The 25,374-nt window shown below is 46.0% G+C and overlaps 1 protein-coding gene across 4 annotated transcripts in view; it reads left to right on the top strand.

Annotated features, from left to right (window-relative positions):
* PLXNB1 (plexin B1) overlaps positions 1–25,374 on the top strand; it is a 77,259-nt gene that overhangs the window by 47,875 nt on the left and 4,010 nt on the right. For all 4 annotated transcript variants that reach the window (XM_014251533.2, XM_088061746.1, XM_088061744.1 and 1 more), the window contains exons 9-37: positions 2,818–2,926; positions 3,025–3,133; positions 3,721–4,581; positions 4,704–4,829; positions 5,891–6,013; positions 6,999–7,092; positions 7,342–7,508; positions 8,537–8,688; positions 10,557–10,662; positions 12,044–12,180; positions 12,801–12,977; positions 13,166–13,334; positions 14,438–14,680; positions 15,927–16,103; positions 16,437–16,585; positions 16,801–16,901; positions 17,667–17,884; positions 18,073–18,251; positions 18,745–18,811; positions 19,367–19,513; positions 19,985–20,162; positions 20,993–21,096; positions 21,752–21,836; positions 22,551–22,717; positions 23,072–23,232; positions 23,474–23,621; positions 24,329–24,393; positions 24,477–24,552; positions 24,907–24,981. In XM_014251533.2, the coding sequence (XP_014107008.1) occupies positions 2,818–2,926; positions 3,025–3,133; positions 3,721–4,581; positions 4,704–4,829; positions 5,891–6,013; positions 6,999–7,092; positions 7,342–7,508; positions 8,537–8,688; positions 10,557–10,662; positions 12,044–12,180; positions 12,801–12,977; positions 13,166–13,334; positions 14,438–14,680; positions 15,927–16,103; positions 16,437–16,585; positions 16,801–16,901; positions 17,667–17,884; positions 18,073–18,251; positions 18,745–18,811; positions 19,367–19,513; positions 19,985–20,162; positions 20,993–21,096; positions 21,752–21,836; positions 22,551–22,717; positions 23,072–23,232; positions 23,474–23,621; positions 24,329–24,393; positions 24,477–24,552; positions 24,907–24,981 (4,670 nt within the window). The remainder of the gene's footprint in view (positions 1–2,817; positions 2,927–3,024; positions 3,134–3,720; positions 4,582–4,703; positions 4,830–5,890; positions 6,014–6,998; positions 7,093–7,341; positions 7,509–8,536; positions 8,689–10,556; positions 10,663–12,043; positions 12,181–12,800; positions 12,978–13,165; positions 13,335–14,437; positions 14,681–15,926; positions 16,104–16,436; positions 16,586–16,800; positions 16,902–17,666; positions 17,885–18,072; positions 18,252–18,744; positions 18,812–19,366; positions 19,514–19,984; positions 20,163–20,992; positions 21,097–21,751; positions 21,837–22,550; positions 22,718–23,071; positions 23,233–23,473; positions 23,622–24,328; positions 24,394–24,476; positions 24,553–24,906; positions 24,982–25,374) is intronic.

Raw genomic sequence — 25,374 nt, forward strand, 5'->3', positions numbered from 1 at the left:
TAAATGGAGCATGATAGCTCTGATAACATTGTTGGGAGAAAGTATGTTGTAGGTCATCGTATTGCCAGGATTAACAGCCATGAATGTATGTGGACTGTCAGCAGGTGTTCATTTCATTCCTCATAGTATCTGTTTGCTTTCTACTTGTGTCACACATATCCTGTGCTATTTTGGGCTGTTGCCAAATTCCAATGCCAAAATCTGATGGTTGGAAAGGAGATCCTGTTTGAAGGGTTGTATGCAAATCTGAATGTGATCTAAAATGCAGTCTAGAGAGGTGGCTGGTTTGGCAGCTTTTTCATAAATCTGGAGAGAAAACTCTCATAAATTTAGCTTTATTATTAAAACCAAACAAAATGCAACCTTCTCAAAATCCATGTAGTGGGAGATGGAAGTACATGTAAGGAAAGGCAAGAAGAGACCCAAGGTCCTTAAAGATAGAAATAAATCTGCAATGCAGCATATCCTCAGAAAATACAGTCAGCCTGTGAACAATAGCTGGCTGAGTATTGCTGATTGGCCGCTCTGAAAAACCTGTAAAGTTCTCGATTTGTTTTCTTTGCATTGGACTTTACTCAGCCTGTCAGTATGAACTCTGATGAGCTGATCTCTTCAAAGAGCTTGTTCATCTGAAGTAAAAGGCAGATGTCCATTGGGACACATTCTACACCATTCACCTAAATGGCTGAACAAAATTTTCTGTGCAAGTATGCAGCTAATAGGTATGGAGCAATCTCCATGGATATAGCATAACACCAGAACTCAGCTAATACACTCATTCAATCTCAAACTCCTTCATTTTCAATATTATTTGCAGTATTTTAACGTCTGGCTTTCACACTGCTTTAGTCTGGCACAAATCCACCAGGTCTTCATTCAGGGTGGTCAGGCAAAGAGGGAAGAGGGCTTCAGCATTGCCACTGCAAGCAGAGGGGACAGGATTTGCTTCTCTATTTAGTTGTATGGGCCTGAATTTAAGCACAGTTGTGAAAAATCATGTAGATAAAGCCACAGTCTAGTTCTCATTATTCCAGGCTTCAGATATTCTTATCAACTCCTTTGTAAGTCAGTCTTGCTTTTATTCCAAGATGCCTTACCTACAGTACTTTCATATTGTGTCTGAGACTTATCAAGTGGCTCCTGTAGCATAAACTTGCTTGTGAATGGTTTCTGTCTGTTTGATCTATTTGTGTTGTCTTTTTGCTTCCATAGTGCTTCTCCCACTCAATGAACTATGGCCACGTGTTCTTAGCACAGATTTTTGCTGTTTAACTGTGACAGCTTCTTCTTCATGTTCTCTTGTTCCTCAGACTTCCTATCCCCTTCACTGTACTGTTATTCCTTCTCTGTGTGGCGTCTGTACTCTGCTGAGTGTGAGATTAATTTGGAGCTGGTAACCAGATTCATACATTGTTTTCTAAATGAGATCTCATTAGGGCCTCAGATACCAATGCTTTCCTATTCCTACTTATAATACTTCCCCAGTTCACTAAAATATTTGCCATTTTCCAGCTTTATTTTAAAGGTTGCATACCAGCTCATCCATCATGTGTAGATGTTGAGCTCCAAGTTAGTAGTACAAACTCTTGCTCTCAATCTGCAAGTGCTCGACCTCATCTTCTGTACTGTCAAACAGCATTTATTGGCAGTCATGGGAAATAATGGCCTTTCTGGAGGAAGGAATATTTATAAATATGGTGTCATAACCCTGAAATCCTGGGAGGTGTTAGCCCTTCCACCACTGCCAAATGCAATCAACTCTATGACAGTGATGGGCATTGGCAGTATTGCAGTGACTCCAGCCTCCAGCTGCATAGGATATACCCTTATTTTCTGCACATCCTAGGTTTCAAAACACCCCTCATCATTGTTTTATTAGCTTACTCCTTCCCTTCTATCCTATCAGGAGGAACCCAGCTTAGACCTGACTGGTTCTTCACATGTTGATTGTTTTGTTCTGACTAGAGATTGCTTGCAAGAGGAGCTCTAAAATCTCATTCTGAGAGGAGCAGTGCACACGGTTCTGGTTACTTACTTTTATTGCAAACTGCCTTAGAGAAGCAGCTCCTGGGGTTGAGCAGAGAATGCAGTATGTTGCCATTATTTGGAGAACTAATAACCAGCTCTAAGGTTGGAGACATTTGTCTGGGACAAGATTAATTAGCTGATTTAGTACTGTCATATGCAAAATATCTCCTTCCAGTTGATGCTATCAGCTGCAGTAAGTTTTGACCATCTCTGCAGCTATTTGGTCTACAGAAAACAGTGACAGTCTCTTCCCACAGAGAGCAGGGCTGTCCTGAGGCTTGTAAATGATGTGAGACTTGGATTTTGAAGAAGATAAGCCTTCTGTCATTGCAAGTGAGATTACAAATCTTATAAACCTCTTCCCTGACTCACTTCTTAGTCTGGTCATAGAACAAAGCTCTCAAGGTGAAGGCAGTCTGTGAAGGGCACATCAATTCTAAGGGTTTCATTTTCCTTTGGATGACAAAAGAAGACAATCAACTTTGAGCCTCAATGTTACTTCTTCCTGTAATACTGAGATGGCAGTGGAATTACAGAGATAAAGATGGACAGATCTTCAGACTAGGCTTCTTTCCCATGGGTTGGCAAGAGCTGTCACAAAACACTCCTGATGAACTTGTCCAACCTGTTTTTAGTGTCCATAGGATAATCCAGTGATTGAGGTGCTAAAAGCATGGAAGGGAATCTGTCTCAGTGTTTGACAGTGTCTATCCTAAAGCACGCTGTGTCTCCTAACAGTATGGCAAGCTTGTAGCTCCATTTCTAAGAAATTTTTATTTTCATTTTCAGATCATGTCACCATAAAGCTTGTAGTGCGTTTCCATGACATCTTCATTGCTTCTGTGGACTTCTCTTTCTATGACTGTGCTGCAGTGGCCCTGCTCTGGAAATCGGCACCGTGAGCATCTGCTTTTTCTCTTCAGTAGTTTTAGGGAGGGTGGCTGTTCCTTTCTGGTTTGTCCTGTCTTAGCAGCTGCTTTTCTGTTGTTCTTCCAGGTGCCAGAAGTGTGTGAGCAGTCTCTGGGGATGTAACTGGTGCATCCAGCAGCACCTCTGCACCCACAAAGCAGCCTGTGAGGAAGGAACCATTATCTACAATGAAAGGGTGCGTCTCCTGCTCAGTCCTAGTCCTGTGTGCTCTCACAGCCTCAGTGAGTCAGATCTCTTCTCAGGTAAAATAGCAGCTGTCAGTCACATCAAGCAAGGAAGTGAGCTGTTGGAGCAAAGAGGAGCTCCCCTTGGAGTGACACAAGAGTCTGCATCCCTGATACCACAGGTTTCTGGGGAAGTGCCATCAGATGAAGCAGGTCACCCTTGTCCTGGGACTATGCAGCCAGCGTTGTCAAAGTGGAAGGACAAGAGCAAGCTGGCAGGGAGGCTGCAACAGGGAGGTGGAACAGGTTCCCAGTTTGTGGCTGCCACAGGTGGCCTTGTACTTTAGTGGAGGATGAGGACTAGCAGACTTCTCTCTGAGAGGAGGCCAGTGCAGGCATCTGTGGGAAGGGGGAGTGTTGCTGGATCTTCACTGTGAACATTACCCAACCCTATTACAAAAGATGTAGCTCTTGTTAAAATCCAGAGGGTGAAGCAGCCTCTTGTCTGTGGGAAGTCATAAGGAGTGTTTTTCTGCTTGGGTTTTATTCTGTTTCATTTCTTTCCCTCTTCTCATCCCACCGTGTTGTTTCTTTCTAGGCCCAGATCCCAGCCTCGAGTGTGTATCCCTCTTCAGCTGCTCCCCTCACCAAGTCCTCTACCACAGCCCCCACCATGGCCACAAAACCTGTCACCACCCCTGTGCATGTGGGCCCGAGCACTGTGCCCCACACGGAGCCCATCCACGTCACGCCCTCGGCAGCCTCGGATGTGACGACGGAGCCCGCGCGCACCCCCAGCTACACCTACCTGAGCCTCTCCACCGCAGCCGCCTCTCTCCAGGCTGCCACGGAATCCCCACTGCCACCGCCAGCAGACAAACCTGCTGTCACTGTGCCAGAGACAACTCCTGCTGCATCTGTCCTCTCCAGCCCATCTAAAAACGTGGATCACATAGCCTTGCCCACTGAAGGGCCAGCTACAGCCCAAGAGGCCTGGCACACAGACCCACCCACCACCCTCGCGGGTAGCCCTCTGCACACCTCTGCAGTGGCAGCCGTAACACCTTCCCCTCATGTCACCAGCTTCAAGTGGCCTCCAAGTCCTTTTCCTACCACAGAGGCACTGACACCTGCCATCTTATCTCCCCAGACCCCCAGCCAGGTGCCAGGGAGCCCTGTTGTCTCTGACGATGCTCCTGGATTGCCAGGAACTGAGCTCTCTGTTTCAGAGCTCCCAACATCAGCTCCCCCGCAGTGGCTGCTGGAGGAAGGCACAGAGCTCCAGGACACAGAGGACTGGATGGATTTACTGCAGGCTGAGAATGACACATCTCTTTTCTCTGCTTCTACTCTTCTGTCGGGTGATGGCGATTCTTCAGAGAGGGATGTCCCTGACTTTCCCAGGATCCTTCACCCTGACCTCGATTATCAGTATGATGCCCCTGAGTTTTGGGAGGAGGTAAGTTACTGGCCTTTTGTAATTCATAGTCTAAGGCCTTAACTCTTTGAAGTTTTCTTAACAGATTGCCAATCTAGTATTTCAGCACACAGGAGGTGTTATGTCCTGTGGGTTTTTTTCAGAGTGAAGAGCCTAGCTGGGGTCCAAATGCATGTCCCTGTGTGCAGGGAATCCAGGGATCTTCACTGTTTCCAGTCAATGTGGCGAGGAAGATAACCCTGCTGGGAAAGAACTTCCACCTCTATCAGGTAGTCAGCTCAATGCCATCACCATCAATAAATTGCGTTAATGCAGGGCACTGTTTGGACACCCTGGCCACTGGACTGCTAAAAATATAAGATACAGGTGTGACTCTGCCTAGATTTCTCCTAGAGCAATAACCTATTTCTGTGCATAAGGAATTCCGCAGCTGGAGGTATTGGTGTGTAGGTCACCCAGAGAATGGGAGAGTACAGGTGTACACCAACCTGCTGCAGATGATCTGCATGTATTTGGATTAAATTGCACCTGTGCTGCACTGCAGATGGTAGTTCTTGGAATAACTTTCTGCTGAATCCATCCTGTTTGTTTGTGTCTCCACAAGCTAAAGACAAGTCCTCTGTTCCCTTTCCTTTCTGGCATGCTGTGGTGGTTTTAGTTCGAAACTGGGCAGAAACACTATTTAAATGTAGTGGTTTTGGTTCGCCAATTTGAGTTTCAACGCACCAATTAATGTAGTGGATGTAATTCTGGCTAAATGCTCATGCACCTACTAGAAATTGTTTATTCATTTTCTGCTGTGAGATATGTACCAGGAGGAGGAGGGAAAAACAGGCTCAGAACTTTAAAGAGTATAAATAAAACTTTATTAACAGAATTAAAAGAGAAATTATAAGAAAAAAAATCATAATAAACCTTCAGAACACTTCTCTTCCCCCTCCACACCCTCTTTTCTTTCCCACTGACAATGTAAAGAGACAAAACCTGGGACTTTCAGTCAGTTAAAATAATCTTTCTTCAGTTTACTTAGGGAGAGGAGTCTCTCTTGCCATGCCATGGAGACTTCTCTACAAGGAATCAGTTCTCAGCACAATGACACACACACTCCCTTCTAGGTGTTTCGTGTTGGTTTGCCTTTCATACGTGGAGGCAGTCACAGCATAGAGAGCCTTTGAATATAGCACAGAGTTGGCATAACAAGTGGAATGACAGGAGCATACTGCTGGCTTGGTGGCTGGGGAAAGGTGCTGAGCTGGAGAGGCAGGAGGACACCTGTGCAGCCTGAAGTTCTGTGTCACTGAGAAGTGGTGCCATGTGTCTCCTCCTGCAGGACCAGCAGTGGGACTATGAGTGTGTTTTGAATTTGGAGGGGAGGACAGTGGTGATGGAAGCTTATGTGGAAGGAGAAGAAACAAACAAGTCCCTCTGTTATATCACTTGCCAGATGAACCAGGTGAGTGCTGGGATTACTGTGCCATTTCAGAGTTCACACGGGTGCTGGTTTTGCTCACCAAATGAGTAGGATGGAAGGCAAGCTCTGGAGAAAAGAGCATATTTTGCACAAGTACTTGTAGAATATTTAGTACTCTGGGGCCCTGAGCTGTGATGCTGCTATCTGCCAGTACTGGTACCTTCAACCTCAGGAAGACTATGCAATCTGAGCCACATGACCTGTTGCTGCACTGGCTGTAGCAGGGGATGGTGCTGTTTCTGAGCTGGCCAGCACGGTGCCACTCCTGCTTTAGCTTGAGGCACTGTTGTTTGTCATTATCAGCATCATGACTCCTGTCAAACCTCCATGATGATTGTTCTTTTGTGAGAAGAAAAATGCTGCTAGTACTGTTTTTGTCCTTGGCGATAGAAGCAAGCCCATGAATTTAAAATTATCAGGGAAAATTAAAACAGACATACATATTTCTGGATGCTGTGTGAATTTTACTTAAGGCAAGATTTGCAAGCAGAGATGTTATTTTTAGTTGACAAACTCATATAGTTAAGGGAGAAGAACAGCACAGGCTCTTGTGCACATGAGCCCTGCAAACCAATTGTGATCCTACACTGTCAGCTGTACTGAAATTACATAAATGCCAGCTTGAGCAGCTTTCTGAGCAGGTGGCTTGTAGATAGGAATTGGCCACTTAGGAATGCAGTTAGGAATTTAGATAAGTATTGTTGTGAGCACAGACCTGGTTTTCAGTGTTCATCTTAGTGAACCAAAACCTGCTACTCTTTCTAGAACAGAATTGTGATGGTGAACCAGTGAGGAGAAGCCTGCGCTGCCACTGCCCCAACTAACACTGCCTTGTCTGTGTGCATGGAAACTCCATGTAGGCTCTATGTGCTGTGCACTATTCAGTATGGATGCTGGTGCTTCTTACCTATTCAGCTGGTTTGTTTTTGCCTCTGTTAAGTCTTCTTGATGATCTTTGTCTTTGCAGTACAGTTACGCAGCACCTCAACTCGAATTCAATGCTGTGGTGTTTGTACAGAGACGACGACACCTTCGAGTGGACAGTGCTGCAGATCTTCATGGTAGGAGTGCAATGCCTTCCCAGTAAAAACACGGCAGATGAGGTGGAAGGGAATTGAGAAATCCTCAAGTGAGGTTTATTTGTACCTGAAGTAGTCCTATCACAAGAAAACTAAGGAAAACAGAGCTTCACTTTTGTCGTTTGTCACAGGGGCAGGAGGAGTGGGGTCTGTAAAAGACACCAGCTTGCTGGGTTATGTTGTGCCCTGTGGGGATGTTTGCAGATACCTCTGAATTTTTCTCCTTTGCAGTGACTTTTTACAACTGCTCTGTGGGACACACTGATTGTAGCCGCTGCCAAACAGCTGACTCAAAGTACAACTGTGTGTGGTGTGGAGGTGATAACCCCAGCTGTATCTTCAGGGGCTCTTGCAAAGAAGAAATTGAAGACCTGTGTCCAGCACCTCTCATTCACTCTGTGAGTAATTTGCTCACTGGTGTACTGAACACAGGGCAAGGAGGGCACTGTTCTGCAGTGGAAATCAAAGGGATGTGAACTCTAGAGTGCAAACAGTGCAGCTCATTAATTTATTGACCTTCTGAAGAGGAGGTTCAACTGGGGTCCGTCAGTGTTGTGAGGACTCTAGACTGTTGTTGCTGGGCTTTCAGTTTGCTGGTAGAGGACAGTGGGGAATGCTTCGTTTGTATGTCAGCTGAAACTGGCACACCAGAATCATCCAAGAGCTGGGAAATGGTCCACAGGATGGATCCTCCAACTGTCCTGAGCCAGACCCTGAGACAGGTTGGCCCAACTAATCCCTGGGGTAAAGGAGGGTAAAACCTAATGAGAACAGCACAGCAACGGTGGGAAAAGCATGAAAGGTTACTGGAATTAATAATTTTTGTCTGTTTATTTTAAATGTTTCTTGCTAACTGCCACATGACAAGTGTCTGTAGCCATGTGTCCCTTTTGCTGTCAGCTTGTCCTCCCTTCAGTGGCACACAACATCCATGTGCTGCATCTTGTCTTAGTTTACCTTGGATGCTGCTCAGGGACAGAGCTTTGACATTTGTGCAGCATGCAATTCATTGTCGTCCTGATGCTGAGGGGGGAATGGTGCTTGCTGCTTCAATACTAGTAACATGTATTGGCTTGTGCATTCCCACTCTTCAGCAGAAGTGCCCTGTGCAGTGGTCAGCATGTTGATGGGAAGGCAAAGCAGAGCAGTATTTGCCTTCTAAGTGGATTATCACCTCTGGGTGGGGACTGCTGGCAACAGCAAGGTACGGAAAAGAAGGCTCCAACTGTGGTGTTCCTTATGGCCTTTCTTCTGATGAGGCTGCCACCTGGGACTAGTTCAAGCCAGTAAAAGGAGTCAACAGCAGTGGCCGGAGAAGGCAGAGTTTGCTCCGGGGCAGCTGAAGGGCCCTGTGCTGTAGTTCAGTCACCAGACTGTGGAGGTCTGAGATACTGTGACATTGACACATGCGTGGATGTCTTTGCAGGTGTACCCCCTGTCTGGACCAGTGGAAGGTGGCACTAGAATCACCATCACTGGCTCAAACCTCGGGCAGAAACATCAAGACATTGCAGAAACTGTCACTGTTGCAGGAATTCCCTGTGCCGTAGATGCTCAAGAGTATGAGATCTCTAGCAGGTAGAGTATCTGTGAAACCTCCTCCCGGAGGCAGGCGCTGGCTTTTCCCTTGGCTGCTGACCCAGCCTGAGATGTCTTTGCCTTTGCTGTAGTAAGTGTTGAGCCTTGCCCATTCCCAGGGAGTGCCCTGAGTAAGGTCACTGTGAGAGTAGTTGCTCAGGCAGTGACCCTAGAGAGATAAGGTTGTGTACAAGGAGACAGCCAAACAGTGATGCCGTATTCCAGCCATGCTGCCCAGATAGAGCCCACAATCAGGTCAGGGAGTTGTGGGCTCAGAACACTGCAGTTTCATGGGTGTCTCACTCAGCCACAGGAGATTTCAGTAAAGTAAAGGACATGGCTTGTGCAAGTGTCACTGATAGGGAAATAGCCTGACCATGTTAACATAGGGTGAGGATGGGAACACGTGGTTGAAGGCACACCCCTAGACTTCAGTTTTCACTTGCTAGCGAGACTTCCCTCCAGGAACAAACTCAAAGAAAAGATCTCCTCTTCCCAGGACAGATGAGGAAGTCCTGGTGGCCCCAGGGCCACTCTTCTGGTGGTGAGGAATGCCTGACAGGTCACACAGTGCTTGTAAAAAGCAGTGGCAAGGAGAAGGATGAGAAGTAGAAAGACCTATCCTGCTGAATTTGGCTTATGTCAGTGACAGAGAATTGTGCAGCTGGTGTGTCTGACCAAAAGGACACAACAAGGGCAGAACAAAATAATAAAGCAGTAGTTAGGTGTTAAGAGGTATGAATGGATGATAACTATGAAGCAAGGAGAAAGGGATATTTGTGTAGTTGGCCTGTGGCAGGGCAGGTAGGTGGGAGCTTTGGATAGGGGAGGGACAGGAGCCAAACAACCAGCAGGAGAAGAGGAGAGCAATTGTGAGTAACCTCTTATCAGAGCTATCACAAACATGTTTTTCCATTCCATGGTAGTAGTAGTTGTAGCACCCTTCCCTCTAGGAGCCAGGTAAGATCCTGCTGGGAATGGCCTGCTGTGATGAGCAGTGTTGTCCTGTCTGTGCAATTTGTTTGTCTGTATCCATCTGCTTTCTGTTTTCATCCTAGAATTAGAGCATAATCTTTCTGGGGTTAGCACTGTCTGTGTTCTGTATCTGTAAATCACCTGGCATCACAGGGTCTTGGCTTGGACTGCACTGCCTAAGTTCAAATTCCTCAGCCTCTTCGGTTGAGGGGATATAGCTGTGAACCTGGAACCTGCTCCTGAGCAAGGCCCCGACAAATTTAATCTCCTGCTATGCAGGAGGGCCGGGAAGTCTCCTGCAGATTAGCTTTTCTGTTAGCAAATCAATGCTGTAACATGGGACTCCTTGCTGCTCTGTTCTAAGTAGTTTGACTTTTCATCTTGTCAGCATCTCCCATGGCAAATTACGTCTGGAAAAAGGGCTGGGAGGAATGGCTGGTGCAGATCAGGTGATCTGGCTGGTTGCAGAAGCCACTGGCTAAAGACCAGTGACAACTAAACCCAGACCTTGAGTCTTCTCCTGCATCAGACACAGCACTAACGTGTGGATGACCACTGCTGACCTGAGATCCCTCCAGATGCAGCTGATTTTTGATCAGCTTTGGAAAATAGAAGAGTTCTTGGACTCTTTATGCATCTGTGACACAGTGGGATTCATCCTGTCTGTCCCAGAAATATTAATCTTAGGATGGGCCTGTTTGGAACTGCTCCCTGCTTTTTTCTGCTGCACCTAACCCAGCTTTTGTAGAGGTGTTTCTCAATGTTTGGTTGCATATTCTGAGCATCAGATAGGACTGGAAGAAGTGGTTGCTAGATGTTTTTATGACATGCTGCAACGGGTGCAGCTCCCCTGCTCTTCCCTGGTGTGACTTTGTTCTTGGATTGTCCTGCAGCATTGTGTGTGTCACTGGCGGGAGCTGGACTGAGAGGTTTGGGCATATAGTGGTGGAAGTGCCTGGAGGAGGCCGTGGAGTTTCTGGTCATGTTTTCACCTATCAGGTAATAAAACTATAATATTCCCCCTGTTTTCCCAGTGTCTCTGCTAAATGACTGTTTATTGTATGAACTACAGGACTAGCTGCTGACTACCAGGCACTTGCTGCTGGTATTTTTATCTGATTTTTCTGCTGCTTGTGTTGTGTGGTGTACTGGGATTTTTTTGTTTGGTTTGTTCCTCCCTCACTCCTTTTTAGATTATAAAAACAGCTGTACTGGGTAATACTGAAGATCCTGTTGTCTAGTGATTTTTTTCATTTTTTGACAATGATAACTGTTAAATACTTAAAGATACTCTGGATTTTTCCTCTATGTTTCCAGTTTGAAGATTTTTTTTTTTGTTGATGGATTAACATCTTACTAAGACTTCTGACTTTTCTTTTTTTAATATACAAATTGGTATTTGAACATGCTTTTATCTTCTTCAGCAGCTGGTGGCAGTAAGTCCAAAATTCCTGTGCATTGTATGGAGAAATGTTTCCTATCATTTTTAAATATGTTTCTGATAGCTTTTTGATAACTTAAACCCAGAAGCTGTGAAATAATACTTAAGTAACTTTTAAATACAACTGCTTATTTTTTTCCTTTCTGTGCAATACACAAGCTATGTATCTAGTTGCATGTCCCCCTCTCCCATGGGAAGGGGGAAGAGATTCTGACAAGTCTTAAGCTCTTCTATTTTTGGCTTGATAGAACCATTTTATGTACTAGATTATGTTTGTTGCTCTTCTCTGGGTTATCATCAGGATGCTATTTAGAGACTAGCAATGGTGTACATGTTTGCTTTTTATCCTGTAGTCTCCCTCCTCCTTACTTCACAGATCTTGATTTTTGTTTGTCAGCAGTGACTTACTTGTGTCACTCTGCCTGGTTTCTCTAAATTTTGCTGCAGCTCCTCAGTGGTACTGAGGGGTTTTTTGTTACAGCACAGGTCTCAACAAAAAATCTTAGGGCTCCCTGCTGTTAATCTCCTCATCTGCTAGGCAAACAGGCAATTTATTTGCTACCTTGTTTTCCCTAACCTGAGTTATTAATCCAATTACTAATCTGAACAATCCCTTTGGACTGTTAATCTTCAGGTTTGTGTGAGAGGCTCACAGTTCTGCTGTTTGCAGCATCCATATATGCTTTTAGCAGTCTGTAGAAAGGTTCTTGATTTGTGGTTCTTGCTGGTGTGATTGATCCCTCCTCTGCCCAGTAAAGTAGCTGCTGGAGTATAGCTGAGGCCTGCCTGTGGTTTGGATCTGTAGCTTCTATATACAGAGCACTGGAGGACACTGAACACATTTTGCTGTTTTCTTTCCTTGTCTTGTCTTTTGAGGTCCTTGTTACTCACTTCCTTTTTTTTTTTTTTTCCCCCTCTTTTTTTGTCTCCCTCTTCTAGAATCCAGAGCTGAAATCCATTGTTCCAACTCAGGGTCCCAAAGCAGGAGGCACCTGCCTTACCCTTCTAGGTTCGAAGCTGCTGACTGGGCATCCTAATGAGATCAGTGTCCTGCTTGGAGACCTCCCTTGTCAAATGTAAGATCAGAACTTGCCAGTGTGCTAGCTGTGTACTGCCCTGAGTCCTTCTCAGAGCCTCCCAGGGTGTGATGCTGCCTGGAGCTGCTGGAGCTCTGCTTTCCTCTGTGTTCCAGGGGATCTTCCCCGTGAGGGTCATGGCAGCAACCTCAACCATCTTAGATTCTGGCCCACCTTCCCTGGATGTGAGCAGGGCTGCACACCTCTGTTCTACTTGTCCCTTGACAGAACTGTAACCCATCCTGACAGTCTGCTTTTGCTGGTGGGGAGCTGCAGTTGGTTCCTGCAGCCTGATCCCAAGAGCTGCTTGTTCTCTTGCACCCTGGGACACATACACCTGCCTCACCCCACTGCTGGTGAGAAGGTGCACATGCCTTGGTAGCATGTGTCCAGTCCCTTCAGTCTGGACAGCGACTGTGCCTGCTTTTTGTCCATGTGCTGCTCCTGACAGCTGCCCAGCAATTATTACTTGCACAGATAAGGCACAACTGCTTTCAGCATGAGATTTAGGAAAATAGCAGAAGAGGTTTGAAGACTTTTTGCAAAGAGAAAGGCACAGTGCTATAAAATCTGTCTTTGCAGTAGCTGTGTTAATCCCTTGTTCTTGTTGTCTCTTCAAGCCTCTCTGAGATGACAGAGGATCAACTGGCATGCCAGACAAGTCCAAGCAATGTGTCCACAGAACTCCCAGTAACCATCAAATACGGGGAGCAAGAGCGGCGATTAGAAGGATCTCTCTTTAGATACACTCTGGATCCCAACATCACTTTTGCAGAGCCACCTAAGAGCTTCCTCAGGTAGAAAGAATGAGTGTCCCTTCCCCTGGGCAGTGTGCTGGGGCTGCAGCACCAATGGCATCTCTCTGAGTGGCACTTTGGTGTAAAGCCAGGCTTGTAAGAATGAGCATAAACAGAAGGATGGGAGCATGGACAAAATTGAGCTAATGAATAGCAGGTGAGTCAGATCAGCTACTTTTATCTTGCAGTGGAGGGAGAGTGCTCAGAGTTCATGGATACAACTTGGATGTTGTACAGAAACCAAAAATCCGAGTTACAGTTTCTCCATCTGAACGCCGGCGCCGAGGAGTGGGGCGATGGCGAAGGATCATCCCAGACTCTGAGTGTCCTGAGGGTTCTCTGTGCAGCATCCAGCAGGTAGCACAGCACTCAGTGGGGGATGTGGGTGTGCAAGGGTTGATGTTCCACCTCTGAAGAGGTGGAATTTCTGTCCCTAGGGCTTTTTTCCTCCCACCACTTGGTGTTATCTGCTTGGATTGTACCAACAGTCTTGGTCCATGGAAGTGTTCCCTGCCAGACTGAGAGGTTAAGCACTTTCACAAACATTTCCATGGGCTGGGTCTGCCTCTGCCTAGACCTGTGCAGGATTGTGATGTGGGACAGAAATAGCAAGGCAGCAGTGTGGAGATAAAGAAATCTACATCTCAGCCAGAGAGCTTGTGTGGCTCAGTGTGTCTGTGGTTCAGATTTTTCCTTTTGTATATTTCAGTCTGTCCCTGTAGTTCCTGGGATCTCTTTCACTCTGAGATACAAAAACAGGCAGTAAAATTACCAGCACCACAATAATTTCCTGCTCTTCTGCTGCCAGTCTGCTGAGATGGGTCATTACAGAGGTATTGATGTGGCCCCAAGGTCACAGAGCATGCAGCAGAGTTTACAGAGGTAGAGGGTGGTTTGGCGGCCTAAGTACAAGAAAGATTTGCATTATTAGTGCAAATGATGAGGAGCTTCCTGTACATAAATGTGTTCCTGATGTACATGCATCAATAACAGCTGGTTTTATCAATGTTCTTAGGAAAGATTTATGGCTGTAGGGCAGAAAAGAAAAATACTCTAATACTTTGATCAAATGTATAAAACATATCCAACTATGGGAACACTTTCACAGAAGCATTCATGGGAAAATAGCCTTGCATTGAAGGTGTTTGGTCCTATTCTCTCAGAGCAGGGAAATCTAAAGCTGGTCTCTGTCCAGAATTTGTTGCCAGGGGAATGTCAGAGCTGATTCCCACTGCTGATTCCCACTGCAAAGCTGAAAGCTTTCCTTTATAGGAACATGGGGAATTCCTCAGATCTTGGATTTTTCCCCTTTACAGTTAAGCAGGGTTCTTCTGGCATTTCTCCAGATTAGAAGAATGCAGACTGGCCCCAGATTGTTTGGGGTGGAAAGTATTGCCAAGCTGCAGGAGAAGCATTGGTGTTCCATTACTGACACTTGTTTTTTTGCCTTTTCCACTTAGTTTGAAGAGCCATGTCTTGTTAACTCTTCCTACCTGATCCTGTGCAAAACTCCAGCCATTAACCTGCTGTTGAGGAGTGTCCGTATCAAACTGGAATTTATTCTGGATAATCTGAGCTTTGATTTCAACTCACTGCATCCCATGCCTTTCTCTTATGAAGTCAACCCCATCCTAAAACCATTGAATGCTGAGGACCCTGCCAAACCTTATCGTCACAAGCCAGGAAGCGTCATCTCTGTGGAGGTAAGACAAAAAACAGCTGGAATTAATGTTCTTTGTATGAAGTTTTAAGTTGGTGTCACGGAGCATCCAAAGTTTTTAAAGCATTCGACAGGTAACAACCTGTCACAGCACATCTGCTTTGGCCTGTGAGAAACAGTACATAAAAAGAGGGAAAAGAGTGCATCAAAAAAGCATCTTGAGTCCATAAATCATTGTTAGGGGCTTCACAGGACTTACGGAAACTTCTGTGATTTGTTTTTGTTTGTTTTTTTTTAATCCTAATTAACTATTTGTATATGAGATATTAGTATTACATTATCCCTACATCCTGTTCTCAGCTGCTGACTCTCTCAAACTTCAGTTTCCTCTAGAAGTTACTTAGGAGTAAAAGAATCCTGCCAGTGGAAAAACCTGTTACTAAGTGAAGGATGTAAGAAAATCACTCATTAAATATAACACAGAATAGCACAGTGACTATTTTTACTGTACCTGCAAGAAAAAAATTTCTGAGGTATTTCTTTTATATAGAAAGGTACTTTTCAGCCCAGTACTCTCAAAGAAAGTAATGGCTGCTGCTGTAGGTGTAAATTCTCCACATGCTCTCTTTTTGCATATGGGTGAAAACTGTGAGGATGTAAGAGCCTAGAAATGTCTAGACCACTGCCATTGGAGTTGAATGCATCTTGGAGATGCAGGGCAGTTTTAGAACACTGGAAGAGAACTTTAAAAGACAAGGAGGTTGATCTGTCAGCCTGTCGGGTTACCCTGACAGAGCTCTGGGTTTAGAAAGCATTAAAGCATAAAAATGTAATTAACATCAGTCAGCATGGTTTTATTGAAAAAAAGAAAAAGTCTTAATCCCCCAAAATTAAAGCAAATAAGAGAAATAGCAGATATGTTACACATTTGAAAGGCATTGATTGACTCCCCTGAGTGTGCAGGTTAACTGACATGAGACTACCTTTTTAAATATACAGAGTGAAGAGCTGAGCTTAGCTGTGTTTTGGCTGAAGAGCCTTAAGAGGACAGGCTATTTATAACTGTACTTATGCAGCATGCTACAGGTCCTAAAGCTAAATCTAAATCATATACAAGTGAATTTTTCAGCTTACAAAGTTAAGTCCTGCAGCCTATTTACATGTGAGCCTAAACAAAGAAAAAAGGCTACTTTCATCTCATGGTAGTGGTCTCCTCCAACTTCTCTGAAGCCATGGCAATATGTGGTTGTTTTTTCCCTGATCTCATGTGCTGTCCAAATCTATTTCAGGGGGAAAATCTAGATCTGGCTATTTCCAAGGATGAAGTTATGGCTATGATAGGGGAAGGAATCTGTGTGGTGAAGACACTAACGAGGAATCACCTCTACTGCGAGCCCCCTTCGGAGCAGCCAGCTCCACGGCACCGCACCAAGCGGGAGGGCACAGACCTGCTCCCAGAGTTCACGGTAGGGAATCGGCAGCCCTGACAGAAATTCTGTCATTTCTTGAAGCATGTGCAAGAAGTGGGAGTGGAATGTGAAGTAAGGAAAGGTAGACGCCCTGCTGAGGGATGGGGGAGGTAACAGGAGGGGCAAGGAACTGGTTTTGTTCTCAAATTCTGTTCTTAAGGGCTAAAGTTGCCTGAAAGTAAACAGTATAGTTGGGTTCAATGTGCTGTGGGACAGCTCTTCTGGGCAGCTATGTGCCCCCTGTGCTCATTCTGGAGAAGCCCTGTGGCTTTGTCTTTCATTCCTGCACAGAGGAATGGAATCATCATGGTAAATGCTTTCTTCTTACAGGTTCAGATGGGAAACCTGAACTTCCTCCTGGGCCGAGTGCAGTATGACACAGAAAGCCAGCTCACCTTCCCACTGGAGGCACAGATTGGTTTGGGTGTCGGTGCATCCTTTGTGGCACTGATTGTTCTGGTCATCGTCTTCATATACAGGTAAGAAGTTCTGGCATGGATGAGGCCTTTAGTTCTTCACATTGTTTTTCAGTGGGTGTGACCAAGCGTGTACATCTTGGGCCTAAACAAGGTTACAGTTTTCTTTATTTTGTGCCAAATTCTGAGCCCCTGGTGGTGTTGGATGTGGGAGGCATGTTGCACTGCTAGTCACAGTCTGCACTGTGGTTCATTCATTCATTTGCTTCTTATTGCAGGAGGAAGAGCAAACAGGCTCTGAGGGATTACAAGAAAGTTCAAATTCAGCTGGAAAATTTGGAAACAAGTGTTCGGGACAGATGCAAAAAGGAATTCACAGGTCAGTCACTGAGCTCCTGGGTTCTTGCAACTTCGGGGAAACTTGAAGAACCACCCTCAGCCCTACCTCTCTTCCCATTCCTGTGTACTTGTCTGCATAGCTCAGAGCAGGCAATAATTTATCCTGTGCCAGTGCACAGAAACACAGAGCCAAATTCTTCCTTTTTTAATTCTTTAATTCAGAGCACAGTGATCTATAAAGACCTCTCTCCTTCTCCGCTTCATCCTCCAGACTCAGATGAAGACTAAAGTCAAGACAGCACATTTGGAGGGATCTTAAGGACAACTACTAGCCTAGTCTTTGTGTAGGGCGAGTTGAATTGCAGTCCATGTTCTGAGCTTACGAACCTTGTACTTCAGCTCTTTACAACTGTAGGAGACCTGGGTCTCTGAAACTCTGCAGGTGACTGAGACTGTAGTCCCTAATTAATATGTGAAGGAATAAGGAGCAGGTCTCTAATACTCAATCTTTGCTGTAAGTAATTCCTGTAACCACAGATGTGTGCTGAGTAGTGACTTTCTCTTTATAAAATTGGAAGCCAGCTCCTGATGGGAACTTTCCTCATGCTATTTCTCCTGCTGCCTAGTCTAGTTTTAAATGTTCTAGCAATGAGACCCCAATATGCCTTTTCCTGACAGGAAACATCCTTCCTCTTTCTCAGTCCCATGCTGCTGGCGCTGGTTCCTCCACTTACCTCATGCTCTGCACCATCAGTTGAGATCATGTCAGTTGTGTCATCCTGATGGGCATTTTCCTTTCCCTCAGACCTTATGACTGAGATGATGGACCTCACAAGTGATCTTGTGGGCACAGGGATCCCCTTCCTAGACTACAAGTCCTATGCAGAACGCATTTTCTTTCCGGGCCACCGTGAGTCGCCACTGCAAAGGGACCTTGACATCCCCGAGTGCCGACGGCAGACAGTGGAGCAGGGCTTGGTTCAGCTCTCCAACCTCCTCAACAGCAAGCTATTCCTCACCAAGGTAATGTCCCTCTCTCTGCTGGCAGCCTGCTGCAGGGCCAAAGCTGTAGCACTGGCAGCAGGAGGTGGGCAGTGTCTGTTAAGGTTCATTCCTTAATAGTTCCCTGCACCATTTCTTTCAAGAGCCAGCAGCTGTGACTGCTTTGTTTTCAGCAGATTCACACACTGCATTATCTCTCTCCCTACCAGTTCATCCACACCCTGGAGATCCAGCGCACTTTCTCTCCAAGAGACCGGGCCTATGTAGCGTCACTGCTCACAGTGTCACTGCACGGGAAGCTGGAATACTTCACTGACATCCTCAAAACACTCCTGAACGACCTTGTGGAGCAGTATGTGGCCAAGAACCCCAAGCTGATGCTGCGGAGGTGAGTCAGCCAGCCATGGTCCCACAGGATCTACCTGAGGGGACAAAGCCTTGCTGCCTGGCTGGCAAGCTCTGAAAGGCTCTGCCAAGTCTTCTGATCCCACTTTGCTGTTTAGAGGTCCCTGGGTTTACAGTCATGCCATGTTTGGAAGCTAAACTGAGGTATTTCTCATGTTTAGATCCCCAGTAGCCTCCTATCTGGTCCATCCTTCTGGTCTGAACACATTTCCCTTGTTTGAGACCTACCAGAGGCTTTCCACTGTTGCCTGCTTCTTGTCTCTCCAATTCTGTAATTTGGTGCCTCCTTCAGGCTGACAAGTGCTTCCAATAAGAAGTGTCAAAGTCATTAATCGTGCTGATCTCAAAAGGCTTTTTTTTTCTCTCCATTCTGTATCATGACTTAGTGTGCTCTTCTTTCAAAGGGAGTGATCTTTACCTCCAAATCTCTTTGTTTTGTGCCACATTCCTGTGACCAACCTGATGCTCTCTTTTAGGACAGAAACAGTGGTAGAGAAGCTGTTAACCAACTGGATGTCCATCTGCCTGTATGCGTTTGTGAGGGTGAGCTCTTTGTCCCATTGTGATATAGAGGGGCCAAGAGGGGAGACAGGCACAGCTTTGCTTTGTGCCTCACTTGTAGCTGAAATAGTGCCAGGGTCATATCCTGATATTTCAGGGTGAGGCATAAGAGCTGGGCTGCTCACTGGGAACAGGGATTCTTAAATCAGTATCAATACCTCTCGTTTCCAGGGTATGTTACCAGGTCATGGAGGCCTCAGTGTAGCTCCTTTATCTTGAAATACACAGACCACAGGCTGGTCTGTGCATGGGAGGACAGATGCTGGTCTAATTCCTTTGCTGGAGGGCTGGGGGAGGCAGCAAGGATTCTGTCAGATTAGTGACACAGAGGTAGAGCAATGCCTTGGTCACATGCATCTCTCTGGTATCTGGACAGTGCACTTTTCCTGTGCATGGAGCAGAACTGTTGGCACAGGCTCTGTCTTTGCCTACTGTGGCTCAGCTGCTGTATCCTCAGTCCTCCTTGGTATCTGTTTCCAGGCCTGGGGCTGTGCTGGGAGGAGTAAGCTGAAGTTCTCTCCTTCCTTTCCATGCCAGGATTCTGTCGGGGAGCCCCTTTACATGCTGTTTCGAGGAATCAAGCACCAGGTGGACAAAGGGCCAGTTGACTGGGTGACAGGGAAAGCCAAATATACCCTGAATGACAACCGCCTTCTGAGAGAGGACCTGGAGTACCGCACTCTGGTAAGCATGAAATCCTCTGTCCTCATTGGTATGACAGGGCTGAATATCTCTGTTCCCATAACCAAGGCACAAGTGCAGCATCCTGCCACTGTCTCCTGGGAGCCAGGTTTGTTCCAGCAGCACAAGTTCGTAAATGATGGAGAGCTCTGCTAAATCAGGTGCTTTTGCCCCAGGCTGATAGGAGCCTTCACCACAGTCATCTGGTTTATGTGCTTGCTGTGTCTAGAAATAAGGGCATGTAGTTGTTGATGGCACATCAAAGCTCCTCCGAGGTGCTCTTGAACTGGCTTCCAGCTCTTGACACCAAGGCTAAGAACACAAGATTGAGGTGTTTAACATCTGTGATGTTTTCTTTTCTGAATCTTCCAGTGAAAGGACTAGCTGTTAACTTGCCTGAATGCCAACCATCAAAGGTGTAAATGTGTCAGTGTAATCTTTTCAGCTGAGTAGCTGTGACCTTTTCTTCCTCAGACCTTAAATGCTTTGACACAAGCAGGAGTTGGTGCAGGAGGAGCAGAAGACTCTCAAGGGATTTCTGCAAAAGTTCTGGATTGTGACACCATAACGCAGGTGAAGGAGAAGATCCTAGATCAGATCTATAAAGGGACGCCATACTGTCACCGGCCAGACCCAGACACTCTGGACCTCGGTAAGCAGAGCTCTTTGGTGACAAAACTCAGTGAGGAAGTGATGAAATGTGTCTGTGCACAGCCCTGTGGCACGTGTGACATTTGTCATTCTCTGCTGAGAATGACAGAATCACCACTCTGGCTTGGACACAACAGGGAAGAGGCTGTAACAGAAAGAGACAGGGATTGGAAGGAAGCAGTTGGGTTCAGCCTCTTTCACTTCATGGTCATCTTTGCCAGACTTAGACCAGAGCAATGGCTTGGGCAAGGGGATATGGAAAAAAAGTATGGAAAACATGTAGGAGGGAAGGAGGATTTGAGTGCAGTGCAAAGCTGCTGTGGGCATAGACTGGCACTTCCTGGCAGTGAAGTCAATGGCAGCCTCTTAATAATACATACCAGGGAGGATTTTGCCCATAGTAGTTAATGAATGGTAGAGCTTACATTGGGAGAGAAAACACTGTTTTCCATCTTCTTAATTCTGTTGGTGAATAATGGTGACATTTGGGGATGAGAAGGTACTGAGGAGATAGTAGCTGATAAGAACTATGGGTGCATATTTTTGGTTTCATCCACCTGCTTGAAGAGTCACAATCTGACAGAATTTGTAGGAGCATGACAGGTGGAACCTGGGAAGCCACGAGGCCTCCTGTCCCTGTGCTCAGAGGGGTCTGTGACTGCAGGACTCAGCATCATTACAGGAACTTGCTCAGGTTATATTGTCTGTGAAATAGGACAGGTAAAAATTGATGAGGACCAGAGAGTGTTTAACGGGGTCAGCCAGGTTGACGTAGATGATGCCTCAAATTAGCAGTTAATCCTTTCATTTTCTGTGTTTCAATGGCTGTAGAGTGGAGATCAGGGCTGGCAGGTCATCTGATACTGTCCGATGAGGATGTGACATCTGTTGTTCAAGGAACTTGGAAACGTCTGAACACTCTTCAGCATTACAAGGTCAGAGCTCAGTCTGCCATTGTCTTTTCTCTCCTCTTATCCTTCTGCATGCTGTCATGCTCTGTTTGTGGCTCTGGCTCCTGGTGGACCACTGTCAAAAGGTTGGACCTTTCTTGCAGAGTATATTCAAACTAAGTCAGTGCTGTGGCTGCAGCCTGACTTCAGCAAACACAACCCTGAATTTATCCCGTACCTGAGATGTGGACATGTGTAGGACTTGAAAGGATAGGCACAAGTTCATACTGCAGTGAAGGTGATGTACTGGATCTGTTCCTGTTCCAGGCCAGATCAGTTAGGAGGTGATGACGCACTGAGCTGCCAAGTACCTTCTAACAATGGAAATAGGGATTTTTTTTAAATTACCTTGCACCAGTGTGTTGTATCTTGCACCAATATGTTTGTACCTTGCTGCAACATGTTCTAGATGGGAATGACCTCAGTCCCTGAGTATTATCTTTGTTGTACTTTGAACATTTGTATTTTAATTGGTACAGACAAGATTTTCTCACCCTCAGGAAAGACAGTGATGGTGCCTCAAAATCCCTGTTTCTGTCCCTATTTCTAATGATAGTACAGCCTGTTTTGCTCTACGAGCACTTGCCTGTTGTGCTGATGAGAAACATACTTTGAATGTTGTTGTTTTGCTTGTGTGCAGGTGCCTGATGGAGCAACGGTAGCGCTCGTCCCACGTCTGACCAAGCACATCCATAGGGAAAATCAGGATTACATCCCAGGAGAAAGTGAGTTTGATGTCCTGTTCTCATAAAATTACTTTAGAGCATTTGCCAGTTAGTGGGACGAGTCTCTTGCTGTAGCCCCAGCTTTATGCTGATGTAGAAGGCTGACACATACCTTGGACCTTCATAGGATTGTCAGGAAATGTGAAAGCGTGGTCAGGTGAGGTCAGAGAAAAGCAAAAGTGTGAGAACAGAGGAAGGCTAGGCTGGATGTGAAAATGCAGAACAAGCACAGTTGTCTGACTCTCTAGGGCTGACTGCAGTCTGCAACTTGCAGAAATCTTAGTAGCTTCAGGTGCTGAGCATGGCCTGAGGGGGATGATGGGATGGCAGGCAGCTTCCTTACTGCCTGGCAGTGTGAACCACTCCATGGATACTCCTGTGGCATGAGGGATAAAGCCACAGGCTGCAGCCTAAGAGATTCAAATTGGATATGGAACAAAACTTTTTCAGAAAAAAAAGTGGTTAAACCCTGAAACAGACCACTGGGGTAATGTGGGATCTCTGTCTGGGGAAGTTTCCAAGACCTTGAACAAAGGCAACTTGCTGTACTGTTGGCAATGGTTGTACTCTGCAGAAGGCTGGATAGAGGCCTCCAGAGATTCCTTCCCATTTGTATTTCTGACATACTGGGAAATCTTGCTTTCTTGGGGTTCACCTGGCCAAGGTGTACTGTGAGAGAGCCAACACTCATCTGTAAACAATTGCTTGGTTTAGAAACACCAATGCTGGAGGATGCAGATGAAGGTGGGATCAAACTTTGGCACCTGGTAAAACCAACAGAAGAGCCAGAGCTTCCCAAGCATCGGCGTGGGAGCTTGAGAGATCGGGAGCGGGCCAAGGCAATCCCAGAGATCTATCTCACACGTCTGCTCTCAATGAAGGTGAGAAGTAGCACAGATTGTGTTGTGCTTGGGATGTTGCCTTCCTTCCTGTCCCCCAGCAGATTGCAGGGGTGTGTGTGAAGATGAAGCAATACCCTTTACCTGCAGTGGCTTGGAGTACATTTGAGCCTCCTCTACATTTTGCTTTGTTCACAAGGTTCTCCCTGGCCTCTGTTCCACAAACCACAGGGGCCTCCTTTCTCCTTTGCTGCTGCTCCCTTCAGTGGGGGTGGAGCACCCTTGGATGAGTGAGGGGCTGTCACTGAGAGGAAGAGGGTGACCTCTTATCTGTGAGGCCTAGGCTCTTTACTCTCCCCTGCCTATGCTGACCTTGCCCTACTTGATTTTCCACAGGGTACTCTGCAGAAGTTTGTGGATGACTTGTTCCAGGTGATCCTAAGTACCAACCGCCCGGTTCCTCTGGCAGTCAAATACTTCTTTGACCTGTTAGATGAGCAGGCCATACACTATGGGATTGCAGACCCTGAGACCATCCATATCTGGAAGACAAACAGGTAGGGTGTTCCTGAGGGCCCTGGAGGAGGCACTGCTGACTTGCTTAGAGCTTGCAAACTGATAGCAACTTCTGCCTACTGAGGAGGAGAAAAATGCAAGTGCAGAGCAGTAGACCATAGGGTGAAGAGCTGGTTTTGCTGGGAGGGCAAAGCAGAGAGATGCAGTAAAACATAGAATATCTTTTGGCACTGTAGCTGCTGCTTTTGCTGATGCCTGTTTGCACTTCCATCCTCTCTACAGCCTCCCCCTGCGGTTCTGGATCAACATCATCAAGAACCCACAGTTTGTTTTTGATGTGCAGACGTCAGATAATGTGGATGCTGTGCTGCTGGTCATTGCACAGACCTTCATGGACTCCTGTACAATAGCTGACCATAAGTTAGGGCGGGTGAGTACAGAGGGAGAAGGGAGTGTGGCTGGCACAGAGAGTTGAGCAGTGCTGCCTTAGGAAGGCAATAATGCTTACACAGCACCATGGGGACAGCAGGCCAGGCTCCCCCTGGCTTCCATGTGGAGCTGGAAAGTAGTGGGGCTGTGAGGAGAGGAGGGAGGAGAGGATTTTGTTTAGCAACAAGAAATTGTTGAGGAGTGCTCTTCATTTACAGCAGCTACTTGGGGGACAGAGCTAAACTCTATTTGGCTGTGGCATATAGTCACAGGGAGTCACAGGGCTGCAATTTGGGACATTCAGGTTGGCCATTAGAAAGACTTTCCACCATCACTACTCACCTGTGTTGAGAGTGGAACAGTCCTGCACAGGTCTCCAGAGATGGGATGGGTGGATCTCTGGAGCACATCAGGCATCAGCTGTGCAAAGTCATAGCCAGTGTAATCTCATACTGGTGATCATCCAGCTCCAAGGGGAAGGCTGGACTAGGGATCCCAGGGGTCTCTTCTTTAACATATCTCAGGGTACCTCAGACTGCATTACTAGAAGAGAGCCTGCTATTTGAAATGCCTCTCCATGCAGAGGACAAAAATTCCTGATCCCAAACAAATGGCAGAAAATAGAAGTGATGGTGTTAATCTGCTGAGGTTAGCCCACAGCACAATAAAGGAGTTTTTCATAACCAATTCTGGTTTTGGATGTTCAAGGACTCTCCAATCAATAAGCTGCTTTATGCCCGGGACATTCCTCGCTACAAGCAGATGGTGGAAAGGTAAGTGATGGATGTGAGGAGTTGTAGTTTCAGCAGTGAGGAGGAGGGACCATGCACTAAATTGCCTGTGTGCCCTTGCCTAGGTACTACGCAGACATTCGTCAGACCATCTCTGCCAGTGACCAGGAGATGAACTCTGCCCTGGCTGAGCTATCACGGGTAAATAAAAGTATTTCAGAAGTCATCTGCCCCCTCACCAGTGTATCCAGGAGAGAGTTATTAGTGCAAAGATGAGATATTCCAGCTGAGTGTGCAGTTCTGCTCAGACACAGTGACTGTGCCTGGTGGCTGCCCTGCACCACAGGGAGGGTGAGGGTCTGCCAGGTAGCACTGGAGAGAAGAGGGGGTAGTCAAGGATTCAGGGCAAGAAATACATGTGATTTTTCCTTTGCTAGGAACTGTTCATGAATTCACTTTGCTGTTGCTTTCTTCATGAGTTGTGAGGACACAGAATTTGACAGGACAATTGTTAGGTGTCTCACAGGTTTGTCTGATTCCTTCTCTTACAAACAGAATTACTCAGGTGACCTCAATTCCCTGGTGGCTCTGCATGAATTGTACAAATACATCAATAAGTACTATGACCAGGTGAGTGTGTGTTTCCAGCAGGTATGAATGTTCTTTGTTCTTCTACCACCCAAACAAAAAAACTACAAAAAATTAACAATTAAGAGCAGCTAGGCTATTCCAACACCATGTATTGTTTCATTGGCATGCATAACTCATGTCATGAGTTTCCTTTATTCTTATCAAAGAAAAAGGGAGGAGATCAGCAAAAAGAACTTACCTTTAACTTGGAGGCTCTTGGGATTTCATGTGTGCTTCTTCATTTTTATTCCAATATCCAAATACCCTACTTTAAAAAAATAAATGCAGTTAGTTCAGATTAATTTACTAAAGACTTAATTTTCAGGTGAGAAGTTTAGCATTCTTTTTGCCCTGTGAAGTCTGTAATTTACTACAATGAATCTAGAATACTTC

Source organism: Pseudopodoces humilis, chromosome 13 (genome assembly GCF_049639895.1).
Source record: "Pseudopodoces humilis isolate 2021_Gansu_Grassland_sample_001 chromosome 13, ASM4963989v1, whole genome shotgun sequence".
NCBI classification, from domain to species: Eukaryota; Metazoa; Chordata; class Aves; order Passeriformes; family Paridae; genus Pseudopodoces; species Pseudopodoces humilis.